Source organism: Castanea sativa, chromosome 1 (assembly GCF_040712315.1).
Source record: "Castanea sativa cultivar Marrone di Chiusa Pesio chromosome 1, ASM4071231v1".
Taxonomy (NCBI): Eukaryota; Viridiplantae; Streptophyta; class Magnoliopsida; order Fagales; family Fagaceae; genus Castanea; species Castanea sativa.
The window spans coordinates 28585012-28604671 of NC_134013.1; the positions used below are offsets into that span (position 1 = coordinate 28585012).

The 19660-nt window shown below is 35.0% G+C and overlaps 1 protein-coding gene and 1 pseudogene across 1 annotated transcript; both read right to left on the bottom strand.

Annotated features, from left to right (window-relative positions):
- Positions 1 to 687: 687 nt before the first annotated feature.
- LOC142609921 (uncharacterized) lies at positions 688 to 2501 on the bottom strand. The gene is made up of 2 exons (XM_075781648.1): positions 1907 to 2501; positions 688 to 1163 (listed from the first exon to the last, which is right to left on the bottom strand). The coding sequence occupies exons 1-2, from the start codon at positions 2366 to 2368 to the stop codon at positions 837 to 839; spliced, it is 789 nt and encodes a 262-aa protein (XP_075637763.1). The 5' UTR covers positions 2369 to 2501; the 3' UTR covers positions 688 to 836.
- A 3304-nt stretch (positions 2502 to 5805) lies between these two features.
- LOC142638924 (uncharacterized) lies at positions 5806 to 14729 on the bottom strand (annotated as a pseudogene).
- Between the last annotated feature and the right edge of the window lie 4931 nt (positions 14730 to 19660).

Below are 19660 nucleotides of genomic sequence, written 5' to 3' on the forward strand. Positions count from 1 at the left end.
TTTCGAACTAATAAATTTAGTCGTCTACAAGATACATTATACTTTACCCGAAACAATATAAGATGTTAGTCCTCCAATTTGCATGATTTGGAAAAAAAAAAAAAAAAGAAGTCATCCAATTAATTTGCATTTCAATAAATTTTCACACTGGAAAAACTTAGTAACATCTGAAATGAGAGGAGAAAGACATAAGTAAAGAAAAGGGTTCCAATCAAGCAAAATAATATACAAGAATACACTATTCGTGTTGATGGACCACTTTGTTTCTTCAATGGTAAGATATTGATAAAGAACTTTTATTTTATGGGTTTTATTGAATATTTACATCATTTCAATCAATAGTCAATACTACCACAACTCTTATTTATTTATCTATTCTCAGTTTTTGTGACAAAATTTTCCATGGCCGCCCATGGCAATAGGTCCTAAACTTCGATTGCGACCCTGGTTTGCTAAAGAAGTAGAACCCCACATCAACAGAACCTAGGATTTCTATACCCAAAAACCACTACAAAACAAAACGCATAAAATCACAAAAGCCACACACACACACACACACACACACACACACACACACACACACACACAAAGAAGAAGAAAAAAAAAACCATGGTTTTTTTTTTTTGGGTCTAATTTCACAATTTGTGGATTTGTGTGGTAGTTGATGAAAAGTAGTAGATCGCACAATTCACTAAGGGACATAAAATGTCCATTTCTCATATTTGTACAAGTCAATAAGTTGTGAAATTAGATATGCCATTAAGCGTATTACATTAAGTTTTTCTTTAGATTTATTCAACAACAAACTTGGGCCCTGATTAACAGGTAGTCTGTAATCAATTCATCTTAAACCTTTTCACATCATCAACAGCAGCACTCCTAAACAAGCCCACATCAACACCACCACACACCATATGATATCCACGTGTCTTAAGCTCATCAGGTCCATCATTTGGCATTGCAAACCCAGCCAGGTAGGTTTTACTTTCAGAATCCAACACTGCCTTCTCAGCCACCCTCATCACCTCCTTCACTTTCTCGTTCACTGGCTCCCTCAACCACCCCATGTTGACACTCAAATCCATCGGCCCTATCATAACACAATCAACCCCTTCAATAGCAGCAATATCCTTAACATTCTTCACAGCTTCCATGGACTCAACCTGCAAGCTAATTTAGGTTAATGATAGTATTATTTAAAAAATTTATTTTGCTTAATTAGGATTGTTTAAAAGGGTGTGTTTTAGTTAGCTCAACTGGTAATGTCTTTAATAATTGAATATGAGATTTGGGGTTCAATTCTTACCTATATTAAAAACCGATTGATGTCTTAATCAGATGATAAAGAACTATCATTAGAAGTAGACGTTATAAGTTGAAACTCTCTTAAAAAAAAATTGTTTAAAAGGTATTTGGAAATATAACTATTCTCTTGATTTATGGGAAAAACTTGGGTGCATTAATGGACTCATCCAATCCTAATTATATAACTTCCTTTTCACATAATAATTGGTTACACTAATTAATTTTATGGTGAACTCCGTGGACAAAATGAGAAAATGGTCTTCAACACTATTATACTCTTAAAGTATTGCATAATTTTTTCCTTAAAAAGAATAGAGATAGATGCCACTGAAAACATGAATTAAACTTCACTAAAATATTTATATTGTATATGCAAATTACTTTTTTTATTTGATAAACACACACACTTCCTAATTAATTTATTAAAGATTCACAGTGAAACTCAAAATTTTGAAATAAGATTTCAAGAGAGGAGTTCAACCAAAAAAAACCAGATCTTACAATACTTTCCAAATGATGTAATTTTCTCAAAAAAATTTTAAATGTTTATTTAGCGCCCCCACCAAAAGAAAAAAGTAAAAAGAAAAAAGAAAAAACCAACCTGGCACATAATCAACAACTCTTTCTCGCACTTGTTTATATACTCTTCATCGATACCGTACTTGGAGGCTCTCACAACCGGGTGGGCCGCTCCACGGACTCCATTTGGTGGGTACCGACAATAGGAGACGGCTTTCTTGGCCAACTCAGGGTCGTCGATCATGGGGAACATGAGGCCTTGTGGGCCTAAGTCGAGTGCTTTCTTGGCCCATGCTGCAGAACTCTCAGGGATTCTAAGGATAGCTGGGGTTTGAGTTGCAGCCAGCGCTTGGAGACAAGGGAGAGCTTCGGAGATGCCACCATGGCCGTGTTCCATGTCGATGACAACGTAGTCATAGCCTGCATGGCCTGCGATTTCAGCTAGGGTGGGAGAGAAGCTAAGGAGGAAGAGACCGTAGAGGGGTTCTTCATTAGCTTTGTTTAGACGAGCTTTGAGGGTTTGAGGGGTGGCTGAGGAGGCCATGGTTGTGAGTACTTTTTTGTTTAGAGAAATGTGGTGTGTTCAGTGGTGTAGTGGGGAGCTATTTTGTAGTGAACTTTATGCGATTCTATGACTCTCTGAGCTTGATAACGAATGAGAGCATTGAGAGGAAGTAGTGTTTGGCAAGTGACAAAGTTTGATGATTTGGATTTGGTCTTGTATGGGTGATTTTTTTTGTCCGGGACTGTGCGGTAATTTCAGCTTGTGAGGTTGTAATTAGGGCAGTCGAGACTTGAGATTTGAGAATGAAAAAATCTTGTGTCTAATTGTCCTCCAACTATGTTGTTGCAGTAGTTTTTTTTTTTTTTTGAGAATGTGTTGTCGTAGTAGATTGATGGTTGGCCTAAAATTTAGTAATTTTATTATAGATGGTTACATTATAGATATTCATTAGGACATCTCTTACTAAAGAAAGAATATATATGACAGACTCTAGCTAATTTATTGAGTATTCGTAATTGACCTCAAACAAAATTTGAGACTAAGATTATTTTTTTGGATCAACTGTATGATTGTTGTCATTATCATCGTCATGCGGCCATACATCTTTTTTTTTTTTTTCTAGAAAATAAGCAATACTTAAAAAATAAAATAAAATAAAATTTAAATAATACGCGTGACATATTATGGATGATGGAAAATGAATTGTCTATCCATGATAAGACAGCTTTCTAATATGATGGGATGTGTGAACTTTAATGAATAGTGATTCCCCCCCCCCCCCCCCTTTGCAATGTTTTCTAATAAGTAATGCTGCAATATTTTTTACTCTCTTTTTTCAAAATATTGGTAATTACTAATTGGTACATAATTTTTAAGTTTTTACTTGGATAACCATAGTTTATTACTAATACCACTTTTATTAGCAAACCATGTTAAATAATAAAACTTACGAGAAAAATATGTATTTAGAAATGAAGTCCTTAAATGCCAAAAATGATCGGGATTCTAGTTAACTTAACTAGTAAAATATTTTATTGCTAAATAAGAAATTTAATATTCAATCTCTGTTTACAACAAAAACCAATTGATATCTTGGTCTAATGATAAAAAGCAATTATCATGAAGTGAACTCCATAAATTTCAAATATTATTAGATCTATAAAAAGGAATGCCAAAAACTCTAGAGTATAATAAATGAAATTGAAGTTCTCAAATGCCAAAATCGCACGAGTATAATAAATTGGTTAGCCAAGATTTATAATTAAGGATCAATTCTCAAATGCCATTCTCAATGGTGCGAAATTGGTTCTTATCTCTTGTGCTGAAGCCTTGAAGGAACCATCCCCATCTCCATTGTTCCCTCTTTTCTGCTAGAAGGAAGAAAAAAAGGATCATGGCTGTGTTTTTGATAATAAAATTCATTTACTCAGCTAAAATAAAAATAAATCTCAATTGCTATTCACAATACTTCTTACAAACCTAAAAGATAAATACAATAATACATCATTCCAGTGTCGACTCAAGGCCTAAGACTTAAGCCCCCCCCCCCCCAAAAAAAAAAATTAAAAGGTTTTAAGGCCCTCATTAAATAAACAAAAGTTTAAGCATTGGTTGGACTCAGTCAATGTTTGTAGCTTGTGATAGCCCTAAAGGGCTATAGTGGCGGCAACAGATCATGTGTTAGTTCATGGGGCTTGACCAATTCAAGCCGAAGTGGAGATTCGTTAAATCAGTGGTTTTTACATGATCAATAGTGACGGTGTCAAGTATAAACCAAGTAGTAATAGGACTTGCAAATTAAGTCCTAGTTGTTTTAGGACTCTTCTAGCTAACTCAGTAACTTGCACTTATATGTGTATGTATGTGTATATATATATATATATATATATATATATATGGTGAATGTGCTAAGGCTTTGTCAATTGTAATGTGTGAGAAAGTGTGGTGCACTGGTGCTACAAGACTAGTGCAAATCCAACAGGGTGCTCTACTTTTTGTCTCTTTGGGGTCTTGTGTGCTACTATTGTAATCTTCCTATTTTATAGTGAAATTTTCTTTGTTCTCTATTTTTATTTTTGTTCTCTCTTCTTTAATCTTGCATAAGTTTATTTTTCACAATACTATTCACAATACTTATTACAAACCTAAAAGGTTAATACAATAATACATCATTCCAGTGTTAGCTCAAGGCCTACAACTTAGGCCCCCCCCCCCCCCCCAAAAAAAAATCTCGAAGGTTTTAAGGCACTCATTAAATAAAAAAAAGGTCTCAAAATTGTTTTTAAAAAATTCAAAATTTTGTAATGATAACTAAATTTTTTTTAAGAAAAAATATGTGGATTTTTCATTCTTTCTCAATTTTCAAGAAAGCCATTAAAATATTGAGCCAATAGAAATCCAACACAATTAAAACCCTAAATTGTTTCACACTAAAAATAAAAATTGTTATGAGTTTGTTACGAGCGTATTATCATCCTAATAAAAGATATATTAATAAAATCTATATACAAAAGTTATATTAGCAATTTTGTATCTCAAATATATATATACATATATATACACACGCGCGCATATATTTAAATATTAAAAAATTCGTTAAAATCTGCCTATCTTAGGCTCTAAAATGTATTGAGCCAGCGGCCCTGAATCATTCAATATCTGATTCTACCCAATAACAACTTATGTTAATGCAGGTAGTGTGATTCATCAAATACATTTGGACTATCAAAGATTTGATGGACCCCTAAACTCCACAAAATTCTAAACAACTCCGGTGAGAAAGACCAACTTGGTTTTGGTGGAAAACAAATTTTGATGATGCTGCTTGGTTAAATGGTAATAGTACATTGCGGTGGTAGTGAGGAGTTATGCAGATGATTGCTTGAAAGCTTGGGTAAAAACATTCTCAATTGTTTAGTGGCTGAAACTCAGGGAGTTAGATGGCTGTGGAGTGTGCTATTGATGCCAAACTTTACAATGGTATTATAGAATGACATGCTCTAAGCCTCTAACTCAATACAAGTTGAGGACAATACAAAAAATAGATCGAGCTGGGAAATAGCTTAAGTTGTAGAAAATATATGAGACCAAGTTAAAATGGCATCTTAATTGAGGAAAATGACAAACTTACAAAAGTAAAGAAGAGGGTTCTAATCAAGCAAAATAAATACAAGACTACATTATTAGCATTGATGGACCATTTTCCTTTCTTTATTGGTAAGATATTGATTTAAACCTTTCATTTCTTGGGTCTTATTGAATATTCACATCATTTCAACCAAATATTCTAACATTACTCTTCGTTTCTCATGTTAGTTTTGGTGACAAATTAAACTTACCATGGCCCACGGCAGGAAGTCCGAAACTTGGAAATCTAGGATTTCTGAACCTTTTTACCCAAGAAATTACACACACAAAAGCAAAACACAAACTAGAAAACAAAGCACTGGGGGCCATGATCATTATTTAGTCTGTGATCAATTCATCTTAAACCTTTTCACATCATCAACAGCGGCACTCCTAAACAATCGCACATCGGCTCCACCACACACCATATGATATCCACGTCTCTTAAGTTCATCAGGCCCATCATTTGGCATTGCACACCCAGCCAAGTAGGTCTCCCTATCAGAATCCAACACAGCCTTCTCAGCAACCCTCATCACCTCCTTTACTTTCTCATTCACTGGGTCCCTTGACCACCGCATGCTGACACTCAAATCGAACGGTCCCAGCATAACACAATCAACCCCTTCATTGGTCGCGATCTCCTTAATGTTCTTCACAGCTTCTACGGATTCAACCCGCAGCAGGCTAGTTGTTGCTTAATAACTTTGGGACCATTTGGTATGGCATTTTAAGTAATAGTTTTCAATTTTTAAACAATATTACACTTATTTTTACACACTTTTTTACTCACATATATTTTCAAAAAATACAAACAACGTTACTAGAATAACGTTACCAAACAAGCCCTATTTTCAAAAATTGTTTTGTTAATTACAATTGGTTTAAAAAGTGTATGGGGGATATATATTCCTTTCCCATCTAGAAGTATTCTCATGGCGAGCTGTAATTATACAAGAATAAAAGTTTATCTCCAATCCAGTTTTGAGGTAAATATCTCTAATTAGTACATGGTCTATTTAATAAGTTGTGTGACTTTGGACATGTAATAAGTTGGGGGAAAACTTTTTTCTGTTACTCTATTATATACTAATATTTTAAGAGTATAATACCTAGTACTTTCTCATCTAACATAATAATATACTGTAAATCACACTAATTAAATTCAATGGAATGGTTATTCAAGTATTCATGTGAGAATTGATGATGTGTACCATTGGTTTCTTGATTTTTGGCACCAATGCAAATCTTCACGGATCATGCATTCATTGAGTTCACACATAAGAGTGTTCTCAGTAGAGGTGTTGGAGGTAGAGGGAGGCAAGCCTTGGACTTTATTTATTTTTTCAGTGAGGATCTTGACCTTGGAGTGGATGTTGCCAAAAAAGTCTCTGTTCCATTTTTTCAGAGAGGATTTAGATTCTTTTACTTTTTGGGAAAGGCAAAAGGCTGGTGAGCCAAAGAAGGATTTGGACCAAGCATTTTTAACAACTGCAAAGTTAGATGGGTCACGAGTCCACACTGATTCAAAGCGAAATGGTTTGGGGGTGTTACGATTTGCCCCTGAGGTACAAAGGATGATCAGAGCATGGTCAAATTCGAAAATGGGGTGGTGTTGAAGAATGGCTCGAGAGAACATAAGTCTCCAGAGATCATTGGCGATTGCTCTGTCAAGGCATTGCTTGATTGTACCAATAAGATGATTGTCAAACCAGGTAAATTTATTGCCTTGAAAGCCAAGATCAATGAGGCCGTTATTGGTAATAAAACCAGAAAAGCCTCTATCAAAGGACAATACAAAGGGGCGACCTTCCTGTTTTTTAGATTGGGAGAGGATGCAGTTGAAATCACCAATACCAACCCATGCACCACTGAATGAATTTATTGATGTTTCGAGATTTTGCCAGAAGCTAGCTTTGGGAGAGGAATATGGAGGACCACAAACTAAAGAGAGCATCTAGGGAGTGTTTGGGGGGGGGGGGGGTTAGAATATACAAGGACATTAATGAGATTGTTCTTTGATGAGAGGGGTTCTATATCGAAGCCATTTTTCCAAGCAAAGTAGAGCCCGCCAGCTTTTCGAATAGGATTGACATAGATGATGTTGACAAAACCAAGTTGAGAAAGAAGAGGGGACATTTCTTTTCTTTTTTTTTGGAATTTTTGTTTCTAAGAGAAATATACAATTAGGGTTGATATCTCTCAAAAGGCCCTTGAATTTTTGGATTGCCATAGTTTGGGCAAAATTAGGGCAATTCCAAGAGAGAAGCTTCATGGGGAGGGAGGGGGCATGGGTAGGCCCGCCTCCTCAGCCATTGGGATAATTAGAGTAGAGTTCAAAAGAAAGGGTGGGGTATGTGTTTTGGTTCTAGCTAGATTTTTCCACTTGTGTTTGGGTTTGTTTAGCTTAAGGATAGAGCCAGGGTGGAAAGTGGGGGCATCCTCAAGGGTGGAGGGACATTCGCAGAAGAAAGAATGCAATTGATTGTATAAAAGATGACTCTGGCTCATGGCTTTCTAGCCACCAACAAGTCAGTAACTGCTTTGTCAACTTCTTCAAAAATCTTTTTACATCCCACCATCCTCACCTTGCCACCACATTGACCTCTCTAGTCTCATCCCTCACTCCATCTCCCCTGAAGAAAATGAATCCCTATGTGTCATTCCCTCTAATGATGAAATTAAATCTGTTGCATTCAGTTTTGCTTCTTAAAAATCCCATAGTCCTGATGGAATGTCAACCATTTTTTACAAATCCTATTGGGTTACAGTTGGCAAAAAAGTCATTGCCATGGTCCAGTCTTTTTTTGCTAGTGGTTTTATGTTGAATGAGATGAACCACACCTTTATCACCCTCATCCCTAAGACCCTAAATCCATCCTATGTTCATCAATTCTGTCCAATAAGCTTGTGCAATTTATCCTACTAAATAATCTCCAAGATCTTAGCCAACCGCCTCAAAATTCTCCTCCCTAAACTCATCACCCCATAGCAAGCTGCCTCTATCCCTTGCAAAAACATCCAAGACAACCCAATCATCGCACACGAAATCTTCCACACCCTTCACCAAAAACACACTAGCTCTTCTAGATTGGTTGCCCTGAACATTGACTTGGAAAAGGCTTTTGACAAGGTTGAATGGCCCTTCTTGGTCTCCATCTTCAAGCAGTTTGGTTTTTCTGAAAAATGGATTCCAATGATCAATCAGTGCATCTCCACTCCTTCTTATTCCATTTTAATCAATGGATCAGCAGAAGGTTTCTTCACTTCTAGCCGAGGAATTCGTCAAGGTGACCCCATCTCTCCATTCCTCTTTATTTTGGTTACTAATGTACTGTCTAGATTATTTTTACAAAAAGAAACTGATGGTTTTCTCCAAGGCATCAAGATTGCAAGGAATTGCCCTCCGATATCACATCTCATGTTCGTTGATGACCTTGTGGTTTTTTCTCGTGCTAACCAAGAAGACCTTCAGGCAATACAATCATGCTTATCTTAATTTCAGACCTAGTCTGGGCATTCTATCAATATGAGGAAATCAACAATAAAATTTAGCAAAAATGTTCCCAACTCATCCAAAACCAATCTGTGCAACCTAATTGGCCTGCATCATTCAACCTCCAAGAACTTCTATCTTGGCCTTCCCTCTCATATCCAAAGGAGCCACCAAGCTCAATTCAGCACCATCCTTGAAAAGATCTCTAGCAGAATCTCTGGGTGGAAAGCAAAGATCCTATCTCAGGCAGCCAAAGCAACTTTAATAAAATATGTGCTCTCTTCCATTCCATCCTACTGGATGTCCTCTTTTAAGCTTCCAAAATCAACTTGCAGCCAGATTAATGCTAGGCTTCGTGACTTCTTTTGGGGATTTACTACTCTTGGCCACCATATATATCCAAAAGCTTAGGATTCTTTGTGCAAGCCTAAAGCATCTGGGGGATTAGGCTTTCGTCATGCTCATGACCTCAATAATGCTTTATTATCCAAACTTGGCTGGATAATTCTAGTGCTGATAAACCTTGGGCCAATCTTCTCCATTCCAAATATCTTCGAGATCACCCATTTCTATCTTCCACCCCATAGTAAAACTCATCTTTCATTTGGAAAAGCCTTCATAAAAGCATCCCTATGATAAAAAAAAAAATTTAAAAAGAAAAGAAAAAAAGACTACTATTTCTCAATTGGTTAGGGCTATTCTGTGAATATTTGGCATGACCCTTGGATTCCCTTTATCCCATCCTTCACCCCTCCCCCTCCATCCTCCTTGCCTGACCATCATCTTGTATCCAATCTTATCATCCCTAAAACTAGGCAATGGAACCATGCCCTCCTCCATAATCTCTTTGACCAAGACACAACTTCTCTCATTCAAAAAATTCACATCCCTTTTTCTCCAATAGAAGACTCCATTTTTTGGGCAATCAACTCAAGTGACAAATTCTTTGTTAAGTTGGCTAATCTTGATGACCAAACCTCTAGAGTTTCAAATTCTGGCCCCCTTACTGCCTCTAAATGGAAGAAATTGTGGTTGATGAAGTTTAATGAGAGACACAAATACCATCTTTGGAAAATTACGTGGGATGTTCTCCCCACTAAAGCTTTCCTTGGCTATAGTGTCAACTTGGAAACTTCTTGCCCCCGTTGCCACCATCCCCAAGAATCGGTGGTCCACATCCTGTTTGAATGCCCTTTTGCCACTGTAGTCTGGTGGCACACAAGCATCCCCATCAACCTTTCATCCATCCCACCAAAATTAGCATCTGAGTGGGTCAAGTCTATCCTTAACCCGATAAATCTCCTTGGTCTTTGCTCATCTTTTGGCCTATCCTTTCCCCTTTTAGCTGCAATAGCTTGTGATCACCTTCGGTGGAGTCAGAATAAACTGATTTTTGAATATATTTCCTCTCCTCCCAATCAGCTTGCTGATGAAATTAACCGAGCCTATAAATCTCATTCCAATGCATGGTTGTCTAAGTCTCCTACATCCTTTACTCAATGGTCTCCCCCTTCTCATGGTTGGATAAAGTTCAATTTCGATGCTGCCATTACCCCACATGCCTCCTTCATCTCTATTGTTGGTCGAAATCCCAATGGTCAAATTATTTCTATTTGTACTGCCAAAGAACCTCCTCAATCCCCTGCCTAGGGCAAAGCCAAAACTGCCCTCCTAGCCATTTCCACTGCCTTAAACTTGGGCTATAAGTTTGTGATTTTTGAAGGCAATGCAAAGTTTGTCATTGATTCTATTACTTGCTCATCAGCTAATCCCCCTTGGGAAATTTTGTCAATCATCATAGATATTCGCAGCTTAATGAACTCGCCCATATGCTAGCTCGTTGGGCTTCTTTTTCTTCAAATTGGGGACCCCAACTCATCTCTTCCATCCCTCAATGGGTCTTTTGTAAGGAAGTTAAAAAGCCAGTTCCCCCCATTTTGTCTTAATAATAATTTCTTACCTATATAAAAAAAAGTATTCATGTGAGAAAAGTTATTATAAAATTATTATACCTTGGAACATGGAATAATGTTTCCCTTAAAGAGACAAGAATTCTACCGAAAACATGAGCAGTTTTTCACCAAAAAATTTAGGGCACATTTGGTACACATGTTTAAACACATTGTAGATACTCGATTTTGCACCCATAATTTAATAAAGGAATCACTATCCATGTACCCCAAAAATTATGATTGCATTACATGCATCAATTTGTTCTTGTATTACATGCATCAATTTGTTCTTGCATTACATGCATCAATTTATTCATTGCATATCATAAAAATGATTTAGAGATTCTAATAGTCACAAAGATGTGTCCGGTTTTCAAATCAAGCCATCGGATCGAAAGATATCGCATGATCAAGTTTTCACGGTCAACATGCATTATGTCTAGGAAGAGTCGACCATGCACAATTAATTTAAATTAATTCTGATTGGTTAAAGAATTAAAATTAGATAAATATTTGTGTGATTGGTTGAGAATTAGTGTCTGAAATAGGATTGCATGCATAGGAATAAAAGGGGTGATTGGATAACAATAAAATTGTGGATAATCTAAATTTTATTGAGATTTATTTTAAGGGATTTATCTACAAGATAATTGTTTCTAAATAGTCTGAATTATCCTGAAAAGGGATAAAAAAAATCATAGACTAAGGATGAAAGCACGTCTAGATACAAAGACCGGATCAAAAAACCCTAGAAAGAGAGTCCTTATCGTCACCCGAACACGAAAGTGCGTTCGACGTCCAGAGTACCATTTGGCACTTTTGGAGTGCCAAACAGCACTTTAAAAGTGCCAAATTGGCCTCTTTTGGGCTTTGGCCCAAAGATTTTCGGGTAATGATAAGACACACATTTTTTGATCTTTTTGCAGAAGGATGAGTCCCGATTCATGTTCTACACATCAAAGCTCATTTTTTAGAGTTTTCTGGCCTCTATAAATAGGGACTGGATCTCATAATTCGGGGATTTTTTTTTTGTGCTCTTAGAGGCATACGTTTTTTGACTCTCAAAGTACTGATATTTGCTGATCCTCTTTAATAATTGCTACTGAAATTAAGGTTTTTGAGTTTCAAGGATAATTGAATAAATTTCTTTGAACCCTAAAACATCCTCTCAAGAACAAGGAGTGCGCATGCAAAAAGTTGTTTTCAATCACTTGATCTTTTATTCCTAATATGAATTGTTAACCTTTGCTTAAATAATCTTGATTTGTTATAATCTCTTTCTAATCTTCATATAACCAATTCATTTTCTTAATAATAAAAAAAACAGATCTGCATCTTCCTTAAATGTAGATCTGGAATTTTTTTTAAAATAAATAAAAACGAATCTACATCTTTCTTAGATGTAGATCTAAAATTTTCTTAATAAAAAAAAAAGATTTACATCTTTATTAGATGTAGATCTGAATTTTTCTTCAAATAAAAACGAATTTGCATATTTATTAGATGTAGATCTGAATTTTTCTTATATCAAAAACTGATTTGTATCTTTCTTTATTACAGATTTGATTTTTTTAACATATGCAGATTTTGAAACAAAGAAAAATATTATGCACAATTGTAGTCATGGATGTTTTATTTAGTTCATGTAGCATAAATTTATGTTATGAATGAAATTATCTTCATAAAAAAATCTTTTATATTTTCTTTTAAACATATAAAAACATATTTGATTTTTTTATTATCAAAAACCATTTTTTTAATCATCACAAAACATATCTGATCTTTACAATGGTAAAACTATTTTTTTTAGTTGTAAAAACATATTTGATTTTCCTAAACTAAAAATGAAAATTTTCTTAATCACCAAAATAGATCTGAATTTTCTCTCCAAAAACCTTTTTTATGACAAAACGGATCTAGCCTTTTTTTTTTTTTTACAAACTAAAAACCTTTTTTTTTTTTTTTTATCAAAAACAAATCTGAATTTTTAACAAAGAAGAGGATGCATTCATAAATAAACTTATGTAATTTAGTCTTTCGTGTGTATACACAACATATCATTCATGGCATGCATAAAAATGGTACATTGGTCATAAAAGTCTAGAAGACCAAACTCCGTCTAGGCAGAATAGGTGCCTAACACCTTCCCATTCCGTAATCTAACCTTCGAATTTAGGTCTTTGGATAAGTAGATCTAAGTCTCGTCTTTATTTTTATTTTGGGTAGAATGTAACTAGAACAAAAAACCATATAATTATTTAGTAGTTTAAATAGGACCCAAAGCCATGTAATTTTTAAACATGTATTTTATATTCAATCAATGAGAACGAAACAATTCAGTCATGTATTTTGTATTTAGTTTTTTTTTTTTGTATAAAAAAATAAGTGGCGACTCCACACTACTTACCCAAAAAGAGAGGTGTCTTAGAAAAAACACCCAAAAATCTCTTTTTTTTAGGGCACTTTCAGCGAGGTCTCTCATACACATGTTTTCAGTTTTTAAACAACATTACACGTATTTTCATACACTTTTTCACCCACACGTATTTTCAAAAAATTGAAAACAGTTGTTTAAACACACGTACCAAACGGGCCTTTATATTCTCTGGTTGTCTTTTAAGAGATGAGTTCAGTATTACAAATTTTAAATATATATATATATATATATATATTTTTAAATAACCTTTTTTCTGGAAATTAAATATTTTTACTTTGTCAAAAAAAAGAAATTATTTATATTAAAAAAAAAAAAAAAAAACCTGACACATAATCAACAACTCTTTCTCACACTTGTTTATATACTCTTCATCAATACCATACTTGGAGGCTCTCACAACAGGGGTGGGCCGCTCCACGTACTCCGTTTGGTGGGTACCGACAATAGGAGACAGCTTTCTTGGCCAATTATGGGTCGTCGATCACGGGAAACATGATGCCCTATGGTCCTAAGTCGAGTGCTTTCTTGGCCCATGTTACAGAACTCTCAGGGAGTCTAAGGATAGCTAGAATTTGAGCAGCAGCCAGGGCTTGAAGACAAGAAAAAGCTTCAAGATGCCACCATGGTCGTGTTCCATGTCGACGATGACAAAGTCATAGCCTGCATGGCCTGCAATTTCAGCCAGGGTGGGAGCAGGGGCAGCTGAATGGTGGAGCAAGAGATGCGGTCACCTAAGGCCCCAAGTAAAAAAAAAGGCCCCCAAGTTTTAACCAATAGGGTTATTTATAATCAATAAATAAAATAATATTTTTTTAATAGATGAAAAATAAATAAAAAATAGAGAAAAATACAATGTCTACAATATTTTTCACAACACTTTTACAGCTATGTTAGGTAGAAGATTGTTACAGCCTATTATTGATGGCAAAAAAATAATTATAGTGATATTTTCGGATAGAAAGCAAAAAGCAACTTAAAACCTAAGATTTGTTGTAAAAAAATATTGTGAATGTTACACTTCTAAAAAAAATAAGAATAATAATAAGAGTTCAGTTAGTAAACTTTTACTAGTTCTCATCTAAGTCTACTACTAACACCACTTTTTTACTTACCACTATCAATCTACCGCAACAACAAATATGAAAAAGTTTGTCAAAATTTTTTTTTGTCTATAAAATTTCTAAAAAAGAAAGTATTCTAGGTAGTTCATGTTAATTAGTAGTAATTTTACATCTAAAACAAGATAATCAATTTTCGCCTTACGCCCCCAAATGCATCAAGTCATCCCTGGGTGGGAGAGAAGCTGAGGAGGAAGAGACCATAGAGGCGTTCTTCATTAGCTTTGTTTAGACGAGCTTTGAGGGTTTTGGGTGTGTCTGAGGAGGCCATGGTTGTGACTCTTTTCTTTGTTTAGTGAAATGTGGTGTGGTGTACTGTGTTGGGGTGCTATGTTGTAGTGAACTATGTGTGTGAGCCTGTGATTCTTTGAGGATAATGAATGAGAGGAAGTAGTGCATAGTTCGCAAGTGACAAAGTTTGATAATTTGGATTGAGTGATGTTATGTACACATTTGTTTTTTTTATCTATTATAGTATTTCTCATTCAGTCATTTGAATTTGGCCTGGTAATTTTTACAATTTCAGTTTATGAGGTAGCAACCGGGGCAGGCAAGAGTAATAGTAAGTTACTTTATCTATTTGTGAGGTAGCAATCGGGGCAGGCAAGAGTTACAATAAAAATTTAGCTATTTAGTACTACAAAAAGTTAATTTATCTATTTTACCTACTTGCTTTACAAAATATGCTACAACAGGGAATCTATTTTAGCTTTCAACACAATAAAATACTACAAACATCACAATAAAATAATATATCCACTACAATAAAATAATATATCCACTATAATAAACAACAATCACAACCACCTCCAACCGCTACCGCTGCCACTACCGCCACCGCCACTAGTGCCACTGACCCTTCCACCGCCGTCGCCACATGATAGTAAATAATTGTCTAGTGTTAACAAGTGATTTTTTTAACCCCAAATTATACTTATACTTTTTTTTTTTTACTAAAACAATTTCGCAATCATCATGATAGAAAATAATCATCTAGTGTAACAATAATATTTTGTTTTAACACCAAATTATATATATACAAATTTATCTTCTGACTAAACAAAATTTCTCAATCATCATGATAGCCTATTATTGTCTAGTATAACAATATTATATTTTTTTTCAAAACCAAATTATAGATATACAAATTATTGGTTGATTTTTCTTCTCTCTCTCTCTCTCTCTCTCTCATTATTTCATTTCAGTCTCTCTCTCTCTCTCTCTTCCTTCTCTCTTTTGCTCTGCACTCTCCCCTTCAAACCCAAAACCCTTGGTGGAACACCATCACCAAGCCACCATGGCTAGACCACTGTCATAGGCCACTGCAACCCACCACCATCACAAGTCATTGCAACCCACCACCATCACAGGCCAAACCTTCGTCTTCTCTCCGTGGGTGGATCTGTCGTTAGTCTCACAAGTCCAACTCTCTCCTCTAGCTCGTGGGTCTCTCAAGTCCGCTTAGTCCGGTTATGGTTCATGGGTTATGACTCTCTTAGTGATGGATTTTGGCCGTGGGTTTTGCCAATGTTTGTTTTTTCTTTTTTTCCTAGTAATGGTGGGTTTGATGAGTGTGGGTGTGGTTGGGTTTGTGACTAATGCGGTGGTGGTGGGGGTTGCCGTGGTGGTGGAGGTGGTGATTGATATTGGTGGTGGTGGGTTTGATGAGTGTGGGTATGGTTGGATTTGTGACTGATGTGGTGGTGGTGATGGTGGGGGTTGCCGTGGTCGGAGCTGGGTCTGTGGCGGTGTAGTCATCCCCCAAGTGCCAGTCCCATCTAGCACCTTCTTCGAGTCCCTATGAGATGCGGCCCCCGAGGCAACACTGTTCAAGGGTCTTCTCCACATAAATGTGGTCAGAAGGTTTAGTGGGATACATTAAATGTGGTGACAGTTTCTAACTTTTCAATCACATCAATGTCATCCCCCTTCCCAAAGCCATTTCTGCACAGTAGAGCCTCCTCTAATGGCACATTGACAACGTGATCACAAAATCTGAAGGCGTGGCCTCCTCAGCCCACTAATTGTCCTTCTCGGCCAAGCGTGACACGTGGCGTGATCACCTTACTCAGAATGCTTGTACCCCACATACATCATTTTCAAGATTTTACTCATCCAAAGTTTATCACCAGCACCACTCTTGTTAATAGACCATGTCAACATAATAAAGCCTTTGAGAAAAGCATGAATCTAGAATTGAAGTCCCCAAATGCCAAAAACACTCAAGTATAATAAATTAACTAGTCATAGACCCCACACGTCGCGCGTGATAATATTATTTGTTTTAGTTATTATTAGTTAATAGTTGGTTTTTCATTTTCTTTCAAGTTAATATATTGACTTTTAAAAAATATACAATCTAATATATTAATTCAAAAATAATAATAAAAATAATAATGTTGAATAAAATAATATGAGAAGAAAAAAATTAAAAATAAAAGATATAACAATAAACACCAAATTGATTGTCTCTAAATAAATACCAAATTAATTAAATCATATTATGTAATATTATAATATTTCATTCTTATACACTATCTTTAATTCTTTACAATGCAATATTATAAAATTTAACAACCAAAGTGAAAAAAAAAAAACCTTAAAACACAATTAAATTGCATCAACCTAAAGTAGAGTTCTAAAAAACACAAAAATTTCTCAACCTAAAGCAGAGATGCAATATATATATATATATATATCACCAAAAATTGAGGGAGCAAGAGAGATAAATTTTTTTTTTTTTGGTGAAGAAATATTATGCATATAATGGAAAAGAGAATGTCAAATTCATACTAAAAGGATAACAATAAGAAGAAACAAAATAAAGAGAAAGATGAAGAGTGATATTAAGAGAGAGGGTAGTGGAGAGATGAAAATGTAAAGGGAAAGAGAAAGGTTGGAAAAAGTGTAAATGTTAAAAAAAGTGAGTACAATTTAATTTATTTAAATTTAAATAAAATATTATATATTTAATTAAAAAGAAAATATAAATAATTAAATTATATGGAGGATGTGACTGAGTTTAAATATTGAATAAAATAAGATTAAAAGATTAAAAAAATAATATATATATATATATATATATATAAAAAACAATAAACACCAAATTACCCAAATCATGTTATATAATAGAATAATATATATCATATTCTTATCTATTATCTTTTTTTAATTTTTTATAACACAATAGTATAATATTTAACAATCAAAGAGAACAAAAAAAACTTAAAACACAAAACTAAATCGTACAAACCCAATGTAGAGTTATAACAAACACAAAAATTTATCAACTTAAGCAGAGATGCAGGAAAAAAAATACTCCAAAAATTATTGTGTGTGTGTGTGTGTGTGTGTGAGAGAGAGAGATAGAGAGAGAGGGAGGGAGGGAGGGAGAAACAACATTTTTGTGATAGAAAACTATGCAAAGAATGAAAGAGAGAATAACAAATTTATAAAAGATGGTGTGAATATGAAGAGACAATAAAGGGGAATGAATGGAAAGATGAATAGTGACATTAAAGTTGAGGGTAGTGGGGAGATTAAAAGGTAAGAGAGGAAAAGATGAAGAGACTAAATAAAGAAAGATGAAAAGTGATATTAAAGTTGAGAGTAGTGGGAAGATGAAAAAGTAAAGGTATGAGAAAGATTGGAGAAAGTTCAATTATTAAAAAAAAGTAAATGTTAAAAAACAATTATAGAAAAATTGGAAAAGAAAAAAAGATTGTAAGGACCAAAAAATCATAAACCAACCTAGAATATCACTGCTAGTTCCCTGACTAAATATCCGAATACAATATATTTGATAGAGAGGGTCCAACAACAAAAAGTCCCCTCTCTGTATCTTCCGGTTCCTATTTATATCATTGGCTCCTATCATCTCAGCCCTACACCTTACAATCTATTAAGCTTCTTCCCCCGACACCTGTCCGTCGGTAATGGAGCAAAGCCCTAACTTTGCGTTCTGTACTGTTCAGGTCACGTCTACATTAATGCAACGGATAAAGTCGATACTTTCTAATTAATGCGGCCAGAAAGGTTGGTGCCGGACATTTAATGCAACCTTCTAAGTTATCCTGCCACATTCAGCTAGTCGCAATACGTCCCCTATGTCATCAACGCCCGTGCCACTTCATCTTCGGGTATCCTCGGGTAAGTTTCCTTATTCCTTTATTCTCCCTTGCTTACTATGTCTCGAGCTTCCATTCCTCGGGTACTCGGGTTCTTGGGTCTTCGGCACCTCACAAAGATAATGACGTGGATGCTGATGTAGCTCAACGTAAGCACAATAACATTAAACACTACACTTCAGCTTTTAGTAATATATAGATATAGATTAGCCAATATTTATGAATAATATATAGATTAGCCAATATTTATGAAGATCAATTATCAGTTGCTTGGTTCAAAAAAAAAATTCTCAGTTGCTAATTGCTATTCACAATACTTTTTACAAACTTAAACAATAAATACATCATTCAATATCAGCTTGTAGCAATAACTACTTATAGTAATGCAGGTAGTCTGATTCTAGAGAAATTATAAGATTCTCATGGTGGACAAGTGATGTGGTCCACCATTCTAGTAAAAAACTTTCACTTGTTTAAAATTGTGGAATTTTAAATAAAAACTGAATACTGACTTGGCAATTTTAAATAGGTGGAAGTTTTTTACTGGAATGGTGAACATATGACGTGATCCACTATGAGGACCATATAATTTTTCCTGATTCTGATTCATCAAATCCACTTGGACTTTCTCAAAAAAAAAAAAAAAAAATCCACTTGAACTATCAGAAATTTAAACTTTGCAGCTGGGTGTTCAGCACACATGGAAGCTTGAAGATTCACATATTGCTATGACTACCAATACCGACTCTGTTATGACCCGGTCTTGCCTGGAGGACACCTGTTGGGATAAGTGATGAAGACTGGCTTGGTCTATATGATTAATAATATTAGGGACAGGAATTATCAATAAAAGAGCTTTCCTAATTTTTAGGAAGTGATAGGATAAATTTAGGTACCAAAATGAAGCATATGAGTAATCAGATCCACTTCAGTTATTATGAGCTGGTCTTCCACCTTGACTTACGAGTTTTAGGTACCAAAATTATGCATTTGAGTTATCATGTCTCTTAGATAAACTACTAGGATAACAAGTAATCAAAACATTGCCCTGCCAATATAAAAATCTATAACGTAC